At 33.9% G+C, this 23,462-nt stretch overlaps 2 protein-coding genes across 2 annotated transcripts; one reads left to right on the top strand and one right to left on the bottom strand.

Moving 5' to 3' along the window:
* Nucleotides 1-508: 508 nt before the first annotated feature.
* LOC115450116 (deoxynucleoside kinase-like) lies at nucleotides 509-5,980 on the bottom strand. The gene is given in 6 exon segments (XM_037442856.1): nucleotides 509-2,530; nucleotides 2,952-3,106; nucleotides 4,083-4,253; nucleotides 4,256-4,331; nucleotides 5,450-5,628; nucleotides 5,810-5,980. Coding segments are annotated over 6 exon segments (801 nt in total). The 5' UTR covers nucleotides 5,850-5,980; the 3' UTR covers nucleotides 509-2,350.
* Nucleotides 5,981-8,241: 2,261 nt separating this feature from the next.
* Nucleotides 8,242-18,193, top strand: LOC115453512 (protein disulfide-isomerase A6 homolog). Its single transcript, XM_030182211.2, has 8 exons — nucleotides 8,242-8,425; nucleotides 8,524-8,717; nucleotides 8,957-9,178; nucleotides 12,433-12,585; nucleotides 13,427-13,636; nucleotides 15,764-15,918; nucleotides 16,288-16,446; nucleotides 16,652-18,193. Exons 1-8 carry the CDS (start codon nucleotides 8,404-8,406, stop codon nucleotides 16,803-16,805), a joined length of 1,269 nt encoding a protein of 422 aa, XP_030038071.2. The 5' UTR covers nucleotides 8,242-8,403; the 3' UTR covers nucleotides 16,806-18,193.
* Nucleotides 18,194-23,462: the final 5,269 nt, after the last annotated feature.

The following is a 23,462-nucleotide window of genomic DNA, read 5'->3' on the forward strand; positions in this document are numbered from 1 at the left end:
TTTTACGAAAAAAAATATGTATAACAGAATTGTTCCTCTTAAAAACTGCACTGCGGCAATTACTTATGGTAATGTTACAAATAGTATGTATGGTATATGTTTTGTTGGCTGTCCAAATAAATAAGTTAAAATTTCTACAAAAGTATATTCTAAAACAAAGTCACCCGCTGCATCTGTTTGCCTGTCTGACGCGTTAAACTCAAAAACTACTCAACGGACGTAGAGGAAATTTGGTATGGAGATAGTTTGAGACCCTGGGATGAACATTGATAAGTTTCTATCCGGGAAAATATATTACGTGACTTTTGTATCACAAAATTTTAGCCCAGAAAAACTTTATCACGCGGGCGGAGCCGCGGGCAAAAGCTAGTAAAATACAAAATCTAAGTATTTTTTTTCCATGAATTCCAAATTCAAAAATTCATTTCTAAGCTTATATCAGTCAATCAACACCACAAAATATTAGTTTTACATCATTGTTTTAGGGATCATTAAATAACATATCGACTTGAATTAAAGCATTTATTTACGAAATCATACATTGCAATTGATAAGGTTATTGTAGATAATTTTAAAACCCAAATCAAAAGATTAAATGCAATAATAAAATTACACGTCAAAAATAGGAATAATCTTATAAAGTACATGTCAATCATGATACTAGCAAAGTTTAATTTGAAATGTATGTTTCTAAAACTAAATTTTGTATTACTTTTACAGGTCATATATTTTTGTAATAGTCATAGATATTAGTTCAGTTGTCCTTTTCAAGGAATTACTTTATAAGTCCACTAAACTTGGATATGAACTTTCCCCATGTCTAAACCAGTGCAATGCTCAAGGCAATGCTTTAATCATTGTGAGTAATTATTCATTACTAAAAGAATAATAAGCTGTGAAACTAAAATTATTATTCATAATTTTAATATATTAAAACTCTGTCATTGGGAATTGTAAGCGTTATTGAACTATAATTAAAAAGTTATTGGCCTTTGTATTACATTACAAAATTGGTGTCCGAATCATGACAGTTCCTAACACATAGGATGGTAAATTTCTAACATCAACTTATGTCGTATTATGTTAGTAATTTGTATTAAAACTGTTCTAATGTCCGTTTTTATCCATTCTCCCTTACCTCAGAGATCATTATTGGCCAACACGTTAGAACATTGAAGTCATTACAAAGAAATACCAATATGGGCGTAGTTAAAGAGCCGTTTTGGCGCTTAGCAAACTAAGCTGCAGCATGGAGCGTCGGAACCAAACATTTCAGCATTTTACTTATTCCAGATTTGGGGGTCCCAAAGTTTTGTTCATAGGGCATTTTTGTGCGACCACTACATATATCACAAGCTATGATAGCTGATTAAGGTGTATTCATACCCTCCTTCCAAACTTCAATGATTCCTTCATTTCATCCGTAACATTACATCAGATAAATGTCAATTCGGAATAATTTACTTTGCCCACAATTTTAACAAAAATATTTAAACTAAAACACAATAAATCTGATATTACACCTAAACGTGTGCAAGTGTTGACTGTACCACATACCTTAAACTATGGTAAGATAGAATAGAGTAAAACGGTATTTAGTGTGTTAATGTTTTAAAATATGGTAAGTATATTTTTGGTCCATAAACATGGAAGATCATAAACCTATAACAGTAGGTTCGGCACATACATTTCAATAACTGCAACTTGCAAGTATGTTGAACATAATTATATTATAGTACTTTGTGATCAATGTCACCCAGAAATCTCATACTCATATCGAACTTATATCTAAAACACAATAAGATCACTACAGAACAGTTGACACAGATTCATTTTCCTTGAAGATTATGATTTTTGTCAAGTTTACATTTTCTGAATCCTTCGCCTTTAAACTTACACATTTATTGATACAGTACACAAATTTTAGAATTTTATTGACGACACACAGTATTTTAAATTTAGAATTATGTACTGTCAGTCACAAAAGTATCTGAAAAATTCAAAATTCCATAATAACTTTCCTAAATAAACTTCACTGGGATTACTTCATTTTAGATAAAGAAATAATAATATTTCAAACAGTTTAATGTGTGGAAGCGTTTTAAGGTTTTGAATTTGTTCAGATAATTTTATGGCTGACTGTACATTTATAATCTATTTTACTTTCTCAAGGATCAATGTGAAATAAGGAAGGTTTTGTGATATCATTCCCCCACCTTCCCCATCACCAAGGCCTTGTTCCTACTATGACCTTAACCTATTAAAGTATTAGTTACTTAATCATTTTGTTGTTTTAAGATCACATAGAAAAAGAAACACTGTAATAAATAACGAAACAATTTAACTATCATTATAATACTCTCATGTGGGGAACTATCTTAATAGGCGAAGTATGTATGGGTTTCTTTGGGCTAAGCTTGTTGGGTGAATTCATGACGACATTAACAGCTTTCCTTAGTATTTGGTGTTCACTCTTTTTGTACTCATCTGTTATTTGCGAAAGATCCAAGTCTGCATCCAGTACCAGCACCTGGATAACAAAATAATAATCAAATTTAATCCTCATCTAAAAACACACTATCATATCTACCCGGATAGCGACCACCATACACAAGGTGTTAAAACCCGCCATATCCGGTTCCAACATGCTGGCATAATTGTATTGACTGTCAAAGGGTGATCATCTCTCGTCAGGCGACATTCTATTGGACTCTACACTTACCATCAGGTGCAAGGGGACACTGCCATACCAATATAAAAGAAAAAAAAAAAAGTAGTATGGCATAAAGCTGTTTATGATAAGCACTAAGCAGCTATAGCTTATATAGATAAAATATTTAAAACATGACCTTATTTAGTGCAACCTCAAATAATAATTATGGACAATAGTGTTAAATTAGCCATTTGCTAGTTGCTTCGTTCTTTTACCAATCAATAAAAATACTACTCACTGGTGCAGGACATTCAGCATGCACTCTATGTATGAGCCAGTCTTCATGCAGCTTATGCAGTTCTTCTATGTAAGACAGCGGCACACACTGCTCCTCAGAACGAGCCCTCTTTTTGATCCTCTCGTGAACAATTGATGGAGTTGTTTTCAGGTACACTGAAAATATTCAGATTTTTATTTTAAATAAATGTTATTTATTGTACATTTAAACTAATTATCTAGCATTGTAGTAAACATTTCGGAAGATTTTAATCCACATTAGCTTAAGTTATTGTGGGAATTGTTATTGGAATGAGTAATATGGCTTAATTTTTGTGTCCTATTGTGTATTTATTTATACCAGGTGTTGCAGGAAAACATATCATATTAAATTGAAACATAAAGTGGCTTATTTGCAGCCAATTAGAAAAATTAGTTTCGAAAAACTGAATTGTAATTTTTATCACTAATATAGAATATTAGTTTTATAAGTAATCAATAAGACATTGTATTATAGTGATTGTTGAAGAGTATCAATACTCTGCAACACTCTTATTGTTCTAAAAATAGCATACCAAATATTTACTCTCCACACAAGTTGATTTTTATAATTATGGTTAACTGATAAGCAACAATGACTAATTCCATAATTTTGCATGAGCAATCACCTTATTTGGATTGATGCAAGAATGTAATTATGATTAAGGTTCAGTTTATTTTTTATTCACAATTAATAATATGAGAAATATACAACCATAACTGTAAGCTCTAGAATTATCTGTAAATAATTATTCATAAGAAGCTCTGGTCCATAATAATCATAAATTGAGATGGTTTATGGCACTTGTTTTCAATAAAGAAAACAGCTTTTACATTTAGGGTTTGTTTTACAATATTCAAGTATATTTTATGCTGTTAACATAAAACATATTAAATATGCAATATTTACAAATCATTTGAAACAACATCAACCAACACATCTAGTTTATATCTCATTATCATGTCATAGTTTGTAGTTCTTAATTTTATGTTATAATGATATGTTAATTTTTTAACATTCACCCACTGAACATTGGCACAATCACGGATGAAATGGTTGAGCCATTTAAAAAAGAAGAATTTCATATACATATATACTTTTTCTTAAACTTACCAATTAAGTCAGCCTCAATAGGGATGTTATGTTGAATGAATCTAAACCACTCGTCAAGTACAGCAAACTGTGCCGGGTGAAGAGTTCCACTGCGATTCATGTGCTCCACAAAGCAGTACCGGGCGCTGAACAGTGATCTCTCTATGAGCTTCACAGGGGTCACTGTGGGCGGTGCATGTCCAACATGGTCAGTGATACATAAGATTGGAATGTCATTGCCCATTTTGCTGGGTCTTTGTACATCAAGTCCTAGAAAGAATAACATTAATATAAGATGTGTTCTCAACATTTCTAGAAATGTTGAGTTTAGCTTTTACAATTAATGTATCCAATACCAGACATGAACAGCAAAATGGAATAAAAACTCTTTTAGGGATACACAACCAAATGCAAATATTATGTAAATTACTCAGAAGTTTCAATAAATAAAAAGACCAGTAAATGAAAATGTATGCAAATTTAATTTATCTTTATACAGAAAGACTTTTCATTTAATGTCATTTCTAAAGAAAACAAAATATAGGTCAATTAGCATACATTGGAGCCACTCTATCAACAACTAAACATTAAACATTTCCAGAAACAATATTGTGATCAAAGTTGATATATGGTTCTTTTTAATGTATCGTTAAATTTAAAAATTACCCAACAGTGAGGGATTAATAACAAGCTTTCCTACACATGAAATAGATGTTATGAGCTACTACTTATATTAATAGTAAATAGTACGAAAGTGTTTTGTCACCTTCCCTTATAAAATGTTAAAGGAACAAAACTATTGCATCAGAATAAGCCATAACAAAAATCATCAAGTAACAAATAGCAATAGCTTATCAACAGCTACGCTTACAAATTAGATAAGATAATATCAGGTCATTATAAAATAGCATAGAATCGCCAAATAGATATTTATATTAGACAAACAATTAGATAAGTAAAATTGTTTTCAAATTACAAAAAAGACATGTACCAGCATTACAATATTATGGGGAGGTTACAGGATGATGAATCTTATGAAATTGGCCCAGGAGTGACCATAGCTGTTGGGCCTTCTCTATTTATGAGGGTCTTCACTATCTTGCTAATTGTTTTTATCGCTAGTCTAATTTGGATTATACTTAACTTTGTAGACTGGCCTATAGTTACGAAATTCTACCATTCTTTAGACATATAGGGAATACAGTTATCAGGTATTCTTTTACCGTTATGAAGAATAATAAATATTAAATATGCAAAGACCCATAATTCCGAAATCAGATGCGTGCGTTGAATTTGATTCTTTAGCGATTACGTATATAAAAAAACTGAGAACCTATTACAAATTATCAGAATACATGAAAACAAATAATATTGCAGGCCCTACTTACCAAAAGATTCCATCCTTTCAGATTGCGCCACTCTTCCACGGGCTCAGTCAATAGGGTAATGTCCTCAAACTGTCGAAAATGTTCCAAAAACGTCGTTTTACCGCTTCCAATATTACCTTCAACGAAGACGGTGAACGGTTTCGTTTGAATAGAATTCATTTTGCGGCAGCTACTCCCAACTGAAAATTGGAAATAAAAACAAAAAAATTGGTGACACACCAACTACCACCACTGACGTTCTTTTCCCGCCTAAAATCTCGCCTAAGCATTGGATTTGACGTTTGTAGTAAGTTATAATAAAAAATAAACAAGGAAAGCGCGAAAAGCATAACCTGTCAAACGTAAATAGGTTATGTTAACCTTTCAGACTAAATATCCTTAAAACAGAATGCTTGAACATTGCAATTATTTGATTGCTTAATAATTTCTTTCATTAGATAACTGGAACTTGTTTTTTTATATGGTAGAATTTCAACATTAATAGAATATTAACCGACGTCATTTCTTTCAATAATAAGCTAAAGACCAGTGTTGCCAGGGCCCTGGAGCCGTAAGTTACGTTTCGTTTCCTGAAATGTTACATTTTTGCTGCAAAAGTTACATTATTGTGTTTTTTTTTAATTTACGCGTTTTTGGGCAAGCATTTCTGTAGCTACGAAACCGCGGGGACTCGCGAAGTAGGAAATATGCGCGCGCACACTCGAGTAAAATCAAGTTTTAAGGTGGTAGCTCAAGGTCCATTTTCATACATTTTGTTTCGGCTTTAATCTGGGTAACTAAACAAGTATTGGCAAGTAAAAGAATTTAAATTCACGTCTAGTTAGTGATTAGTTCTCGCAGTTGAAGAAAAACGTAAAATAATTAATAATCATGGATATTTCGGCCTTTAAAATTTAATATGACGAAATTTTAAAGGCAGAAATATCCATGATTATTAATTATTTTTTCTTCAACTACACTAACTGAATAAATATTTACTGCCAATACTTGAATTACCCAATTAAAGCCGAAACAAAATAAAAATGAGCTACCACCTTAATATATGAAGATACGTTTCATTTTGTCATGGCGAGCCATCTCTAAGTGTGATATGGAGTGAAATACTTTTTAGACCCGCCAGTTTTAGGTGCGTTCAATTTGGATGCGTTGAATAGAAATGCGTTCGTAAACTGTTTATAATAAAAAAAATTGTATTACAAATATCGTTTTTCTCAAAAGTTACGAAAATTCCCTTAAATATAAAAATTACTTACATGTTACGCGAGGGGGTCAAAAGTGACGAAAAATGTAAGAAATGTAACCTTCTGGCAACACTGCTAAAGACAACAAAAATAAAAAAAGCAGTAAGCATAGACCTTCACTGTGGTATAGACTTTAATGAGTAACATTAAATATGATGACATTCTCGTAATTTTTACAAAATATATATATTTTTCTGTCTGTCTGTATACTATCGATTATCTCAAAATCTACTGAATGATTTTTTATGAAATTTGGTGTGGAGATACTTGAAGACTCTGGGAAGGTTATTAGCTACTTTCCATCCCGGAAAAATATATAGCGGGACTTTAATCCCGGAAAACTCCTTCACGCGGCCGAAGCCGCGAGCAAAATTGTATTTTAATATTCTCCGAATTATGATAATCTACGTAAATTATACTACCAAGTACTACGGAATGTATAATATCGTTTCCACAGAGGAAAATCTTGGATTAGCTGAACTTTCATAGAAGTAAAGGTTACTTAGCCCATTGCCATGCCGCGCCGACCTCTTATCAAAAAAATATCTAGATATTGATAGATTCCGTATTCTACGTTACTTTTACCATCACTTTACAAAATAAATCTTTGTCAGAAAATTGATACACATTAGAATGAAATAGTTTTGCTCAGAACATCAATATCTTGAACTGATGGAGAGTCCCTCATTCTCCATCAGAATAAAGAAAAAGAGAATTAAACTTTTTTATATGAATAATTTTGTAGGAAAAGTGACCACGAATATTAGGCACCTAATTCAAACCGTAACATATATACACAATTATATACTTATGGTAGTAATCTAGTTTTATATTAGTTAATTCTTTAAGATATCGAACTGGAAATGGAAACACAAACTATATCATTAATTAAATATTCACGCACTTACGTATAATGAATCCTAAAAGAACGCCTAATAGCAATTATTTAGAAAGAGAATAGAAAAATATTGCTACTAGTCGTGACTAACGACAAGCTTTGACTGTCGGGTGCACTGTGCAGCCCAAACTCTGATGCGAAATTGCTTATGTGCACAGACGCATTTCGTGTAACGGATGGATAATTATTTAGATTATATTATGAATGTGCCTATTCTTCTTTACTTTGTAATACAAAGTGTTTTACGTAAAATTTATCCCCAGGCAAAGACAACGGACGCCACAAAATAGATATTTTTTAGAACCTTTGCATCTTTGTTTATAATAAATTTTGCACATTATTTTAAGACCATGATCGAAGGCTACCTTTTAGGGATCGCGCCGCACCGGTTTATTATATGCCCATGTTGTTTATTATCCGGAATAAAACGAAAACTATAGACAACATGTTTTTCCTACTGATTGTTTTATAAAGAATGAAACATAAATAATATAGTATATAATATACATAAAAATATTAATGTTAAAGAAAAAATTGTATAACAATAAAAAAAAATTGTATCACCAAGTTGTTTTTGTTGTATAAGTTTTTGACCCATTGACCTCCACTTTACCTCAACTAGGTGGCGGGAAAAACGAAATGCACCAATCATGCAAGTCCACGAAATCCATTGACAATATCATCATTTTCTTCGATGCCGAAAAAAAGATTGACGTGTTTATTTCATTTGTGTCCGCGTGAAATTGTGCGATCTCATTTATAAAGCCGGTATATATCGTATTTTTAATATTTCTTTAACGTTAAATCAGTGAAAAATGTTACACACATATTTATTAGGTATGTTATAATAACATTTAATTATACCGTGAAGTTATAAAATGACTTTACAATCCATTGACACGGTGCCGGTAATTTTTGTTTTCTTTATTTTATAGGTATATTAATATTTGCGGCGAGGTCATCCGCTCTTTACGACTCCTCGTCAGACGTGGTGGAACTGACGCCTAGCAACTTCGACAGACTGGTTACAAACTCTGATGAAGTGTGGATTGTGGAGTTCTTCGCGCCGTGGTGCGGACACTGCAAGAACCTTGTTCCAGAATATAAAAAAGCCGCCAGGGCCTTAAAGGTTGGTTTTTGTCAACATTTCCATATTAGTAAATATTACCCATTCATATGTCCATCTTGGTTAGCTGAGTGTATCCGGGGCAAATCTATTTCTATATGTTACAGATTTTTATACATTATTATAATTGAATGAAAAAAAAATGAATTATATTATATATAATTATATCTCATAAATTTATATCCCGTGAATACTCCCAACAAAGTCTCACAAACATATTTTAATGACAAATGTCCTTGCAGGGAATAGTTAAAGTGGGTGCAGTAGATGCAGACAACCACAAGAGCCTATCACAGAAATATGGAGTCACTGGGTTCCCAACCATCAAAATCTTCACGGGCAGCAAACACACACCATACCAGGGCCAGAGAACCGCCGAGGCATTTGTAGACGCAGCCCTCAAGGCAGCTAAGGAGAGAGCATATGACAACTTGGGCAAGAAACCCAGTGGTGGCTCCGATAAGGTAAAAATTTTAAAACATCTCAATGACTTGTTAAAGAATTATAAACTAAAGAATAGAATAAGGGAATTTAAAAAGCCATAAGTGTTATGTTATTTTTATATGGTCACCTATTGCAACGAATTGGTGTCGGCAATGTTTGTTATATCCAAAATATAATTGCACATTTAGATGCAATATATTAAAAATTATTGTTTGACCGAAACATGTTTTTGACCAGCTTCAAAAATAGGAGGAAGTTCTCAATTCCACTGATTTTTTTTTTAAATGGGTTTGAGTTTTTTCTCAGTTTTGACTAAAACATACACAACAAATATAGTCAATTTAAAAATAATTTATTGATAACTGGTAATCAATAAGTTAACTATTTTTTTTTAACCATAAATATTGAAATGAAATAAAATTTTATTTTCATATCTCAGTTGCCACCACAGTTGCAATAGACTGCATTTATTGTTATTAGACGAAACATAGATGATGTAAACACATAATTAAGTTAGTAATATGTTGTCTTTAGGTTTCTATCACAATGCAAAATATTATTATAGGTTTTAATGTATTACAGGCAATAATTATTAATATATTTAATATTAATTTGTTATATTGGTTAATAAGTTTAACAAATACAAATTAAACTATATCTTGAAAATAATGCAAATGAAGAGCATTTTTTTAAATATTTATTTCTTTCATAAATACTTAATTACAATGATACACTTCTCTCTGAACTTAGGCACTAAAAATATTTCACTTATTTATGTTAACAATACAATTTTTAACAAATAAAATTTTGCATGTATCTATTAGAATAATATCTAATTGCCACACATAATATGTCACTTGACAATTATTACCAGACAAAATCAGCAATGTTTCATCCGTAGTATAGTCGTAACAGACTTAAATAAATATGCTTATGTGTCCCTTAATATACTCGCTAAGTAAACATACAGATCAGCCTACTCCTACATACAGCCTACATATAGATGTCCTCATGCACATTACCTAAATGTGCAAATGAATACCTCCTATATGTTAATGAATGAATCATTCGGAAATAATAACCTCGCTTTTGCATGGGGCAGCATGAAAGTAGTCTGGCATTTAATTCCCATAGTGAAATATGTTTTTTTTAGATGCAAACATATTTTTCTACTCTCAAAGTAATGTAGGGCTGAGATACCGTTGTTGTCACTAAAAACATAAAAACTATACTATCATTGATTTTTTTTTATTGGCATATAATTATCATAATATTTTTTATTTACTTATTTCATATGATGAAGTCATTAATATTTTTATGGACGAATCTAGAGTTAATATTTGAGCCGAAAGAGGTTAAATTAATTATTTTTATTAGGACAAAACAAAATTTACCATATATGGTCACAACATACCGTGGGTGCGGATGAAAAACACGTCAGTTGTGAAGCAAATACAGCATCCGAACGAAATAACTTCCCCTCTTTTAAAGAAGAAGTTAGAAATATTACAAGAAAACTTGTTACGAAGAAAAATATATGATGCTCCGTTAAAAATTATTCAAACTCAACATTTAAAGAAGAAATATTTAGTAGTATAAGTTTTGATTTTGGGATTTATTGCGTGTTATAATAATATAATATTTAATTTATAGATAATTTCTAATTACAAAATTCCAAATTTTAAAATTTGCTGTGGTTTATGGTTAACATTTGATTGTACATTTTGATTATTTTTTTTACATTTTGATTTTAAATATATAATTTTCGATTGAATATTTTTATTAAACATTATAATCAACGAGATATATTAATATAATATAGACATGCCTACATTTCTTCCGCTATTGTCGGTGTTTACTATTCATGATCTGCGCAGAGACCATTGTCCATAACAAAATAGTTTTTGCAATTAGAGTTTCCAATACTTGAGTATTCCTCAAAATAAATATATGTAACGATATAGTTCTTTTTTTATGAAATACTTATTATAAATTAATTTTGAATACTAACAAGCTAACTGTAATGTATTATTATTTAAGTATTTACTACCGATTCAAGATGCTGATAGTTTGGCCTAGACTCTAGGCTAGAAAATTTCGGTAACTTGATTACAATGTAGTATACAATCTCAAATTCCATAAATAGATTAAAAGTCGTTCACCCACGTTATCATAATAAAATGGTCGCATGTTTATATTATGCCAACAAAGCAAGGCATTTTAGTAGCGCGATAAGAAACCAGGTTTGACTAACTGACGATGCTTTCATGCTTAAAAAATTCAGCCACAATCAATTCATTGTTATGATAACATTGTATGGAGTTATGGGAACTGAAATAATAATTATTATTGTACATTGTAATTATGATGTAGATTGCACCTTGGTCCCAGACCACTTGCGTCAATATATTCAGAGATTTAACTATTGCATACGACATAATTGGCATGCTGGGTTTTTAATTTTAAATATTGAAGAATTGTGATTAAGTACTAAAGAGTTAAAATATATTTTCTCTAACGAAACTAAGCTATTACACGATCTAATTTTGAATCATTCAAATTCTTATCCTTATACAAAAGGAATAAAGATTTGTCATTTTAAATGTGGAAAAGTTCTATATTGTATATTGTTAAAAAGTATATGATGCAATATTGTAGGCGTAGATATGAAGTTTACTATCACCCACGTGTTCCCACGCAGCCTCTCACTTTTTTTCGAGAAGCTACTTCTAGGCCACGTCAGTGTCAATATGTACCTACTACCTACCGTTAACCGCCCCCGCATTCTGAACTTAATTGACGGGACAATGTAGAAGCTTCTAGAAAAAATATAACGACGCAACAGGCCATGCACAGGAGTAGTTTAAGTCCGTAAAATATATGCAAACAAGAAATTAAATTAACCAGTTGGAAACAATCAAATACATTTTAAAACTCGTACTTAAGTTTTTAATTTTAAGAACTAAATAAATAAAAAAAATGTTATTTAAAACTACTAGGGCGTCATTTTAAAATTAGAGCATTTAACTATCATTTTTTTAAATAGATAAGTATGAGGAATGGATGTTAGGACTAGGCTTTTAAAACTTTATTACGTTACTTATTTTTTTAACCCTTAAGAACTATAAGCACCTGGTTGCGGAAAAGTCGTACTAGTCTGTATGAAAGTAAATGTACTGTATGAAATGTTATAATTAGTGTTGTTGGGTAAAATATCAAGTCTAGACATAATTTTATTCCTTAACACTTCATTCATATAGTATTTTGTTTGCAGTCGGATGTGATCGAGCTGACGGACAGCAACTTCAAGGAGCTGGTGCTGGACAGCGAGGACCTGTGGCTGGTGGAGTTCTTCGCGCCGTGGTGTGGACACTGCAAGAACCTCGAGCCGCACTGGGCCAAGGCCGCCACCGAGCTCAAGGGCAAGGTTAGTACACACTGTTAAAATAAATTTAGACTAGCAAGTTCTTTCAGCAATATATTGCACAAGAACTTCTAGATGCGTTTACACTAATGGCGATATGTCAACAATTTCTACACATATATGGTTCCTTGCAAGTCCAGCAAGCTTCAATCTTCTCAGAAGTCAGCTGTTGTAACTGTTTACCAAGTAAACAGTTACAACAGCTGACTTCTGAGATAACTTCTGGAAATTATCATATAGTATATCCACTTTACATTGTTCATCAGGAAATATGGTCATATAGAATTCGACCCTAAGGCAAAATTATCCAAAGGTCAATTTTCAAGAATTACCCGCCGTCCATACCTCTTTATATGTTTGGTGCTAAAATTTTTCAGGAGAAATACAGATTGTCAGGGTCTTTAGCCATCACTCAAGTTCTGTAGAATGTCCTGTCTGGCATACTGAAATTAAAAGTAATAATTATAATCAATACTCAACAATGTGATAATATTGTAACAGTTATGATTATGACAAATATCAAAGCCTACTAGTTATAGAATAGTTTTTGTATACTAATTCTCTTAGCGACACTGTAGTAGTTGACACTTTTTTTTTCATAAATTGTGTGAAATTAAATAAAAGTTCAATACACACGGAATACAGAGCGGTATAATTCTTGCGATTCTAAATGCATGTTAGTATGTATATGTTGAGTCGGGTTCCCTATCGGAAAACTTCACCGTTCGCCACTGCTGAACAACATAACAATTAGAATACATTCTACTTGCCAACAACTCCAATTTAGTTGGCATCTTTGCTAAATCACATAAAAAAATATAAACATACATTTACAAATGTCCAGGTGAAAGTGGGAGCGCTAGATGCCACCGTACACCAGGCCATGGCGGCGCGGTACCAGGTGCAAGGATATCCCACCATCAAGATGTTCCCAGCCGGCAAGAAGACCAGTGACTCCGTCGAGGACTACAACGGCGGCCGCACCGCCAGCGACATCGTCGCCTGGGCCATGGATAAGGTCGCCGAGAATGTGCCCGCGCCGGAAATTGTGCAGGTAATTCTATATATGAACACAGCAAATAACCTTGCTCCACTTGGTATGTGTAGTAGGGTCCAGATATGTCAACTGATGAGATGTTAGTTTCCTATGGTATGCTGGTAAAGGGGCAAGTTTATCACTATATACAGTAGATTAGTGAATGGCAGATTTGAAATAAATGATATGGATCGGGGAGGATGTATGGAAAATTCAGTTTTAAAGATGAGGCACAAAAGCTCGTGTAGAGGTAAAGATAGTAGTGAGAAGTATGTAATTTGGTCGAATATAAAAACAGAGAAAATGCTTAGAGTTAGTCAATATCAAGCAAGCGGCCAATAACAACTAAGCGATATTGTTTCTCCAACAGGCTTTGTAAAAATGTGTTTTTATAATCATTGTAATTACTGTGAACATTAATTGAATTTAAAATGTTAGTAAAACACATTACTTACGCGAGAGCGTGACTGTGAAATGAAGCCGATGTATGGGACTGCTTTGACGCATGTCGTAAAATTTATTACCAACACATGTTATTGTACACGCGTTACTGCTTATATTTTATAATGCGTTTCATAATACAACGAATGTTTATAACTTTGAGAGATTGTTCACGAAATGTTTTGGAAAATTATGTAGGATTTTTATACAACTGAATGATGAGAAGTATATAACAACACTCTACTCAACACCACAAAATATTGGATGTTAAGTTTTATATTATAAATAGCTTTTGCCCGCGGCTTCGCCCGCGTTATAAAGTTTTTCAGGCTAAAGTTTTCCGTTATAAAAGTAGTAGTTTCCCGTGAGCCTATGTTCTTCCCAGGGTCTCAAACTGTCTCCATACCAAATTTCATCTTAATACGTTGGGTAGTTTTTGAGTTTAACACGTTCAGGCAGACAGATGCAGTGGAGGACTTTGTTTTGTAATATATTTTTAGAACTTTTTAAGAGGAACAATCCCGTCATACATCATTGTTGCATAACTCTAACCGTTTACGCAGCGCACGCAACGGAAGCTTTCAAAACTAATAAATTGTCTCCGTTTTTGCAACATGTTTCATTACTGCTCCGCGCCTATTGGTCATAGCGTGATGATATACAGCCTATAGTACTCCACAAATAAAGGGCTATCCAACACAAAACGAATTATTCAGTTCAAACTGGTAGTTCCTGAGTTTAGCCATTACTGCTCCGCTCCTATTAGTCATAGCGTGATGCTATATAACTTAGAGCACTCTACAAGCAAGGGCTATTCAACACAAAAAGAATTTTTCAGTTCGAATCGGTAGTTCCTGAGATTAGCCATTACTGATCTGCTCTTATTAGGTATAGCATGATGATATATAGCATATAGCACTCTACGAACAAAGGGCTATCCAACGGAAAAATAATTTTTCAGTTTGAACCTGTAGTTCCTGAGATTAGCCATTACTGCTCCGCTCCTATTGGGTATAGCGTGATGATATATAGCCTACAGCACTCCACGAACAAAGGGCTATCCAATGCAAAAAGAATTTTTCAGTTTGGACCGGTGGTTCCTGAGATTAGCCATTACTGCTCCGCTCCTTTTGGGTATAGCGTGATGATATATAGCCTATAGCACTCCACGAACAAAGGGCTATCCAATGCAAAAAGAATTTTTCAGCTTGGACCGGTAGTTCCTGAGATTAGCGCGTTCAAACAAACAAACAAACTCTTCAGCTTTATATAATAGCATAGATGTCACTATACCTTTTACATCCACAGTCAAACCTACAAGTTGCTACTAGTTAGTTCCAAGAATCTGAATGTTCAAAGTTTTATTTATTTATACTTCCATGCTTCTATGAATATTGGGTAGAAACATTTAGAAAACGAGTTGGTAGGTTTTGCATACCTTCTAAATTGTCTAACTCTATTTTAACTTATCGCTTGGTGGCGACAGACAAGTTAAGACAGTAAAATACATTAAAAAAATCGTGTTTTTAGATACACACAGTCAAATTCAATATATCCTGTTGATGATTATATCAGTGTAAATAACTGAAAATCCATTTATTATGCGTGTTGTGAGTCTTTTTGCCAATCAGCATTATGATGGTTTTCATCGTCGTATAGGCTATGAAGGGGTTGTTTGAATAATAATAAACTAAATGCTTGCAGGTAATTGACGAGGAAACCATGAAGGCGTGCAGTGAGAAGCCGCTCTGTGTAGTGTCGATCCTGCCTCACATCCTGGACTGCAACGCGGCCTGCAGAAACGACTACCTAGCTGTACTTAAGCGGCTCGGAGAAAAGTACAAGAACAAGATGTGGGGGTCAGTACACGCGTATTTTATATCATTTATACAGTTTAAATCTGAAAGTATTATCCGTTTATTCTTTAAATCTCAATGGTACATATATTTGTTGGCTTTATGTTCTAACACGCCAACAAATAAACAGCTAAACACACAGTACTTTAAATTACATAATACATAGTGCATGGCATTTATTGTTGCGTGATATCTTGAAAATATATGTGAATATTCTGTAACACTAGCTATACGGCAGTGCAAGCAAAGTGTGACTTGGGTTCTGAAATATTCTGATAGATATTGGTATTAATAACTTAAGGGAGTCAGTCCATCCACATGGCACACTGATTACCATTGCTTCTATCATTAACATGATTATGCTATCTGCAGTTGGATCTGGGCGGAAGCTGGTGCCCAAACTGCATTGGAAGAGGCGCTGGAGCTTGGTGGCTTCGGATACCCCGCCATGGCCGTCGTCAATGCCAAGAAACTCAAGTTCTCCACGCTCAGGGGATCCTTCTCAGAGACTGGCATCAATGAGTTCCTCAGGTATTTCTAATTACTTTAATTTCCTTACTTTTTTATTGCCAGTAAATGATGTTTTAGAAAAGCAATTTTAATTACAGTAAAAAACAGCAAGTCCCTAGGAACACTAAACTATCTTTCCTAAAAAAATTCAAAGGGAAAGTTAGAAAAGAATTGGAAATATTTATGTAATTTTTTATTGTATTCATTAACACGTAATTTTTTACAGGGATCTGTCGTTCGGTCGAGGCCAGACTGCCCCGGTGAGGGGTGCCGAGATGCCCAAGGTGGCCTCCACTGACCCTTGGGACGGCAAAGACGGAGAACTTCCGCCAGAAGAGGACATTGACCTGTCAGACGTAGATCTCAAAGACGAGTTATAAACTGTGCTGTGAATCGTGTTTTGTAAAGTGTCTGTGTTAGGATAGACTTCATATCGCGTCAACGTCAGGTGAACGCATCAGAAGCTATGAAAATGACCTGCATGTCACTTATGATTCTAATAGCTGATAAGTTGTGGGTAGCTTCTCTGACGCGCATGGCCTACGCATGACATGATCTGAAGTGAATTTTAAGTCAGTTGCAAGAAATTTTATGCTTCCATCGAAGGTTTGTGCTCAATTTTGTGACCTTTCATGTCTGTTACGTCACTAATATTTTCGTGTGACACAAAATATAGAAGAAAACAGTAGTTTCTTGCAACCGGCTATGTGTGTCAATCATAGGTATAGAGAATGGACTGCAGAACAAAATAAAGGTGGCCAATAGATGACTTTCTGCATGTCTGTAATGATGAAAGGGCAAACTTAACTCCTACAAGTTTGTCATTTATACCATTCAGAATTTTAGAACACTACTGGCCGCATATTAATCTCTTACACATTTCCCCCAAGTCTCAGAAACAGCTGGATGGTAATTCACAGTCTATTTTCTATGTCTATTGTGTCAGTGTACTGCCATTGTAAAGACAAAACATTTCTCGAGTTGGTGTCTCAAATAAAAAAAACAATCAATCCATGTCAGATATTTAATGTTTATTTTGACTAAACAATTACTAGCATACATTATATGAATATAAATTTTGAACTGTTGCATTTTGAGATAGGAGTTTTTTGTCATGAATATATGGTTGATATGTATAATTACATGTTGGGCTCAGTGTAAATCTAATATGTCTGTTGCATTTAGCATTTTTTATTATCGAATCTAATAACTTATTTATGAAAATATTGCAATTCGATATAAAACTCTTTGTAACACTTTTCGTAATAGTTTTTATCTAGTACTTAAACTTGCAAGTGTCAACCTAAGTGAATTTTCCTTTATAAATATCAGCCTAAATCTGTACGCTGTATGTTCATTTTCAACTAACACAATCTAGTTAATCACTGATCATTAATTAAAACTGTAATTAGATTGTAATTAACGCGTACAAACATGTTTCTCAACGTCGCCTATTCTCGATATCTCGTATGTAACAGAAATTGTATCAAAGTTTATTTTTCTACAATCTATTTTCACATATCTAAATCACAATTATAATAGATCTTTGGAGTTCTAATGCGTGTAAGATGGACTGACTATTTGTATTTTTATCCGACTGCGCGGAAGATGGATGATGCAGTCATATTAGTAATACGGAAATATCAATTTAGAATTTAATTTTATAAATGTCGATCTAGTTGCGGCGTCTCTTCCAGTAATCAAGCATTTAGTACAGTCGAGTTTGGATAATTTTATTATGAAATCGCTAATAAATTTTTAATTGTAATTGTAGTTTTATTTCTTTTTTAGTATCCATAATAATTACAGAAACCTACATATTAAAGGTTATTGTGGAACTAGAAGGGTCTTTCGGCCTAGAACCATTACACAGGTATTTACAGACAACAATATACGTACAATGCGCGCGAATGCATGCAACAATTTCATAGCTTTCTTTGGCTTTGTTCCATGGAGTTAGTATGTACTAGTACATTATTATTGACTCCATGCGTTGTTCAGCTTTGTTTCTGACAGCCAACTTAAATAAAGTCGTATCTCAATATTAATCAACTGCAGCACCATGTCTATCCCACACACCTATGTATTGAGAGAGCTGTGATGCCGAAAGCACTCAAACGAATTCTTCATAGAATTGTTCTGCCCTTAGCTAAATAAGGGGCCGTTCAAGTATTACGTAACGCAATTTTTTCTTGTAAAACGTTACGATGCGTTACAGGAGCGAGGGGGGGGGGGGGGCTCTCGTACAAAGCGTTATGTAACATTGTTTTTTTTTTTTAAAAATAACAAAGGTATTTTAACGACTTTCCGGTATTTTCCGAAATAAATTGTGTATTTGAAAAAAAAAAGGGGGGGGGGGGATTGCTTTACGTACTTAATACTTGAACGGCCCCTAACGTTTGTGATACTCGCGTTAATCATGTACTATAATTATACAAAAGTTTGATTAAATTTCAGGATAAAGGTTATGCTTATGGATTAAAAAAAAATGTCTCAGTGTAGACTTGAATGAAACTGGTAGGTAGTTTCGTTTGTGGGAAATAAATGTGTACAATTCTTTGGTAAATATGTAGGTTTTCTCGCTTTGTTTTCCTTCAACGTTGTCCTCTTAGTAGCAGACCCGTTCCCAGTACTAGTACTGAGTACAAAAATAAAACGCTTCGGGGAGCATTCTCTAGTTAATTTTATTGCTTCCGAAGACAGATGACTTAACGGTTCACCTGATCGTAAGTGGTATCCCCCATGACGTCAGCAATGCCTGGAGCTCAACTTAGCTCCTTCCGACAGCAAAGAGTCTTATCTTTCTTTGAATGAGCATTCGAAGTTTGTGATATTGTAATCTATACTATTATATAAAGCTGAAGAGTTTGTTTGTTTGTTTGTTTGAACGCGCTAATCTCAGGAACTACCGGTCCAAACTGAAAAATTCTTTTTGCGTTGGATAGCCCTTTGTTCGTGGAGTGCTATAGGCTATATATCATCACGCTATACCCAATAGGAGCGGAGCAGTAATGGCTAATCTTAGGAACTACCGGTCCAAACTGAAAAATTCTTTTTGCGTTGGATAGCCCTTTGTTCGTGGAGTACTATAGGCTATATATCATCACGCTATACCCAATAGGAGCGGAGCAGTAATGGCTAATCTCAGGAACTACCGGTCCAAACTGAAAAATTCTTTTTGCGTTGGATAACCCTTTATTCGTGGATTGCTATAGGCTATATGTCATCACGCTATACCCAATAGGAGCGGAGCAGTAATGGCTAATCTCAGGAACTACCGGTCCAAACTGAAAAATTCTTTTTGTGTTGGATAGCCCTTTATTTGTGGAGCGCTATAGGCTATATGTCATCACGCTATGGCCAATAGGAGCGGAGCAGTAATGAAACGTGTTGCAAAAACGGGGAAAAAATATTAGTTTTGAGAGCTTCCGTTGCGTGCGCTGCGTAAACGGTTAAAGTTATGCAACAATGATGTATGACGGGATTGTTCCTCTTAAAAAGTTCTAAAATATATATTATAAAACAAAGTCCCTCGCTACATCTGTCTGCCTGAACGTGTTAAACTCAAAAACTACCCAACGTATTAAGATGAAATTTGGTATGGAAACAGTTTGAGACCCTGGGAAGAACAAAAGCTCCCGGGAAACTACTACTTTTATAACGGAAAACTTTAGCCTGAAAAACTTTATAACGCGGGCGGAGCCGCGGGCAAAAGCTAGTAATAAATAATAGCGTAACTTATACCGTCGAGTTGTAATATCAAACTCCAGTTAAATATTATTAAGTTATTGATACCGGCCGTTAATTGTAACATTATTATGCTATAAGCGAGTAATCCCCGAGGCGATGTTAACCTCGCGTAATGAATAACATGCGATGTCACAGCGATCTGCAAGGGCGTACGCCGTACAAGCGTCCTACCTTGGCCAAACTAGCACTAGATGTAATAATAATGCAGAATTTTATGTGAATATAGATATCATAGAAATAAATAATAGAAAAAGCAGAGCAATGTAATTTTATATGAAAATCTTGCGTGGACAATTACAATATGAATTTGGTAACTGATAGAAATCATTAAGTACCAATATTTATAAAACACTGGACAAATTCAACGAATTTATAACTTTATTTGCTTAGTTGTCGATGGCATTCAATTCCTACTAGGTATATACAGTTAACAATTGTCAGTGGCGACGATGCAACGTTAATTACAACACTTACGTAATTAATTATAATCAAATGAGAGAGCTGTTGTGGTTGTGATGCGCTGTCGTATCTAATAGACTACGTGTGACCTACAAATAGTAAGTATATACTAGCGACTACCAACTTTATACAATAGTTATAGTGGTTAATTTTTCGTTGATTCCGTTATTTGCGGTTTTCCTCACTTCGATAACTATATTCCATACGCCTTCTTTTTTTGTCTCTTATATAGAACATAAGTACACACACTGTATCTTGAAAGCTAGAGAGACAATTAGTGCACACTTGCACATGTCTATGAAACCATGGTGCTAACTTAGATTTCCTGGTTCATATAATGAGTGCTTTTTTTTTCAAAAAACAAGTATTAAATACCGCGACGCAATATAACAGTGCCACCGAGGCAGTCTGCATCCAGGGCACCTACTTTTCACCTTATGCTTCGTCTTATGATGTGATAGGCTAGCCTGTAGCCATATTGGGCACTAATTCTAGATACCGGGGCGATAGTGAGCAGAAAAATCTAGTATCACATTCCCCAACCCGAGATTTGAACTAGGGACTTCAGAGCAATTGTACTGACTTGTAAAGACGGTCTAATAACGCGATAGGCTCACTCACTATTACGTCATGAACCGAACACAAAGGTGAAAAAGTATAATTAAAATCGAAGTTCATAAAAAAAAATTCAAATCTAAATAAACTTACACTTACTGCCTAATGCGTATGGCACATCGCGCAACATACGTAGGGGTTAAATCGATGCACAATTACGGCCTCTATAGATCTGCTTTAGTTCAACTTATACTTATCATGTTACAACCTGTATAAAAATTACCCAGAAGTTCGCAACAAACCTGTTGGGCAGAAAAAGGGTAATTTATTGTTATGACTAAAAGTACCGTACACCTTGGTCAACTTTTCCTCCTTATGGGTTTTTTTAACATTCCACTTTACATATTATACATAATTACTATGAATTTATATGCTTCATTTTTTTCCCTTTTAATGACGCCAGTAGACGAATGCGGAAGATTACAGGACGAGTGCGCAGTGTTGTAACTCACTTCTACCTATTGCATTGTTTTAGAAGTGTTTGCGCACATTTTAACCCAACCCACATGGACGCATGAATTTCTGCTCAGCATGTAGTTTGACCACAAACAACGCGCGTCTTGTACAGAACCTTTGTGAATAGTAGCACGAAATAACGAAACAACTTGACCTAACGTTAGTTTCTTCAAGTAATCGCCAGTCAAAATATTTATTTCAGTAACCTGATAAAAATCAATAGATGGTGCGGAGGCGCACTATACTTTAGGCGTAGAGTTATTGATACAATTTATCATGGTGTTTCATTTTGAGGGAATAGGCAGAGGTAGGGTATATGTAATAAGTTCTCCGAACTCTTACGAGATGATTCACTTTTACCAGAATTTTCCTAAACATTTTCATTGAATGTGGTTCGCAAGAAATAAATATAAAATTCTTATACAATATATTTTATTTGAGCATTTAAATAATAAACGTACACACGTATGTAAAAAGTCTTATAATCTACAGTCTTACAAATTGATGTTTGATTTAGCCAATATTATCTAATACTATATTTATCCCCAAAATAAAGTAACATGTAGCAAGGATAAACAACGGAGAAATAAAAAAGTAGGTTCTTATAACAGCATGATACAATCAAATGAATTCTGTAAGTATTATAAGTAATTAAGGCGATACCTCAAGGTCCATTTTCATACATTTTGTTTCGGCTTTAATCTGGGTAACTAAACAAGTATTGGCAAGTAAAGAATTTAAATTCACGTCTAGTTAGTGATTAGTTCTCATGGTTTAAAATTTAATATGACGAAATTTTAGGCAGAAATATCCATGATTATTAATTATTTTTACGTTTTTCTTTCAACATACTAGACTAATTACTTACCTACTTGTTTAATTAGATTAAAGACAAAATCGGTAAATTAACAATAAGTGTCAGTGCTGGGGCCGGTTCAACATTTCGTTACGAAAAGTTAAATTTTGTTACTTTATCATATTTTACGCAAGACGACATATGATTTGCAAAGAGCGTGGATGCATACTGTGGTTTTCCATGGCTCACGGGAATAACATTCGTTTCCCGTCCCTCTTGGATACGGGAAATCAGATGGAATACTGTAAAAGTATAAACAACTTCATAATTCTATGAAAGGGCATTTTTCCTGTTTAAATATCCTGAAATAACATGACTAACACAATCTCTAGTGATAGCATAGCTACGTATATATGTTACATGCAGATAATAATGATTATTCGGTAATTTTTTGTATGCGATAAGGCGGGATTACTGTCTACAGTACTCAGAATGCTTAATCAACGAAAAATCATTGAATTTGTGACTAAAACCACGTCAGCTTCGACTATTTACTGATGAACATCGCATAGATGAATGGACGCTACATTTACGATTTATAATCTATAATTTGCAAATCAAAATAAAATTCTTTGCACGTATAGCGTTTGGGGCCGAAAATAGCACCTCTATGAGTCTGACCTATAACAATGGGCCCTGCGCACTGGCCCATAGCCAAAATTGTGAATGAATAAAGACATTGTATCTCACGTTATGTAGCATCAAAGTTAACAATAACTTACAAAATAAAAATGCTCAATAGAGCAATCACAACAATAATGCTATTTTAATAGTTATAAATAATGATAGCTCACACCAAACTTTATGGACTCCTGTGGAAAGTCATTTGTATTTGTCACTCACCATCTCTGTCTCTAAAATATAAACACGACGCCACTAAAATTTAAGGTCGACCATGAAG

This window comes from Manduca sexta, chromosome 25 (assembly GCF_014839805.1).
Source record: "Manduca sexta isolate Smith_Timp_Sample1 chromosome 25, JHU_Msex_v1.0, whole genome shotgun sequence".
NCBI lineage: Eukaryota > Metazoa > Arthropoda > Insecta > Lepidoptera > Sphingidae > Manduca > Manduca sexta.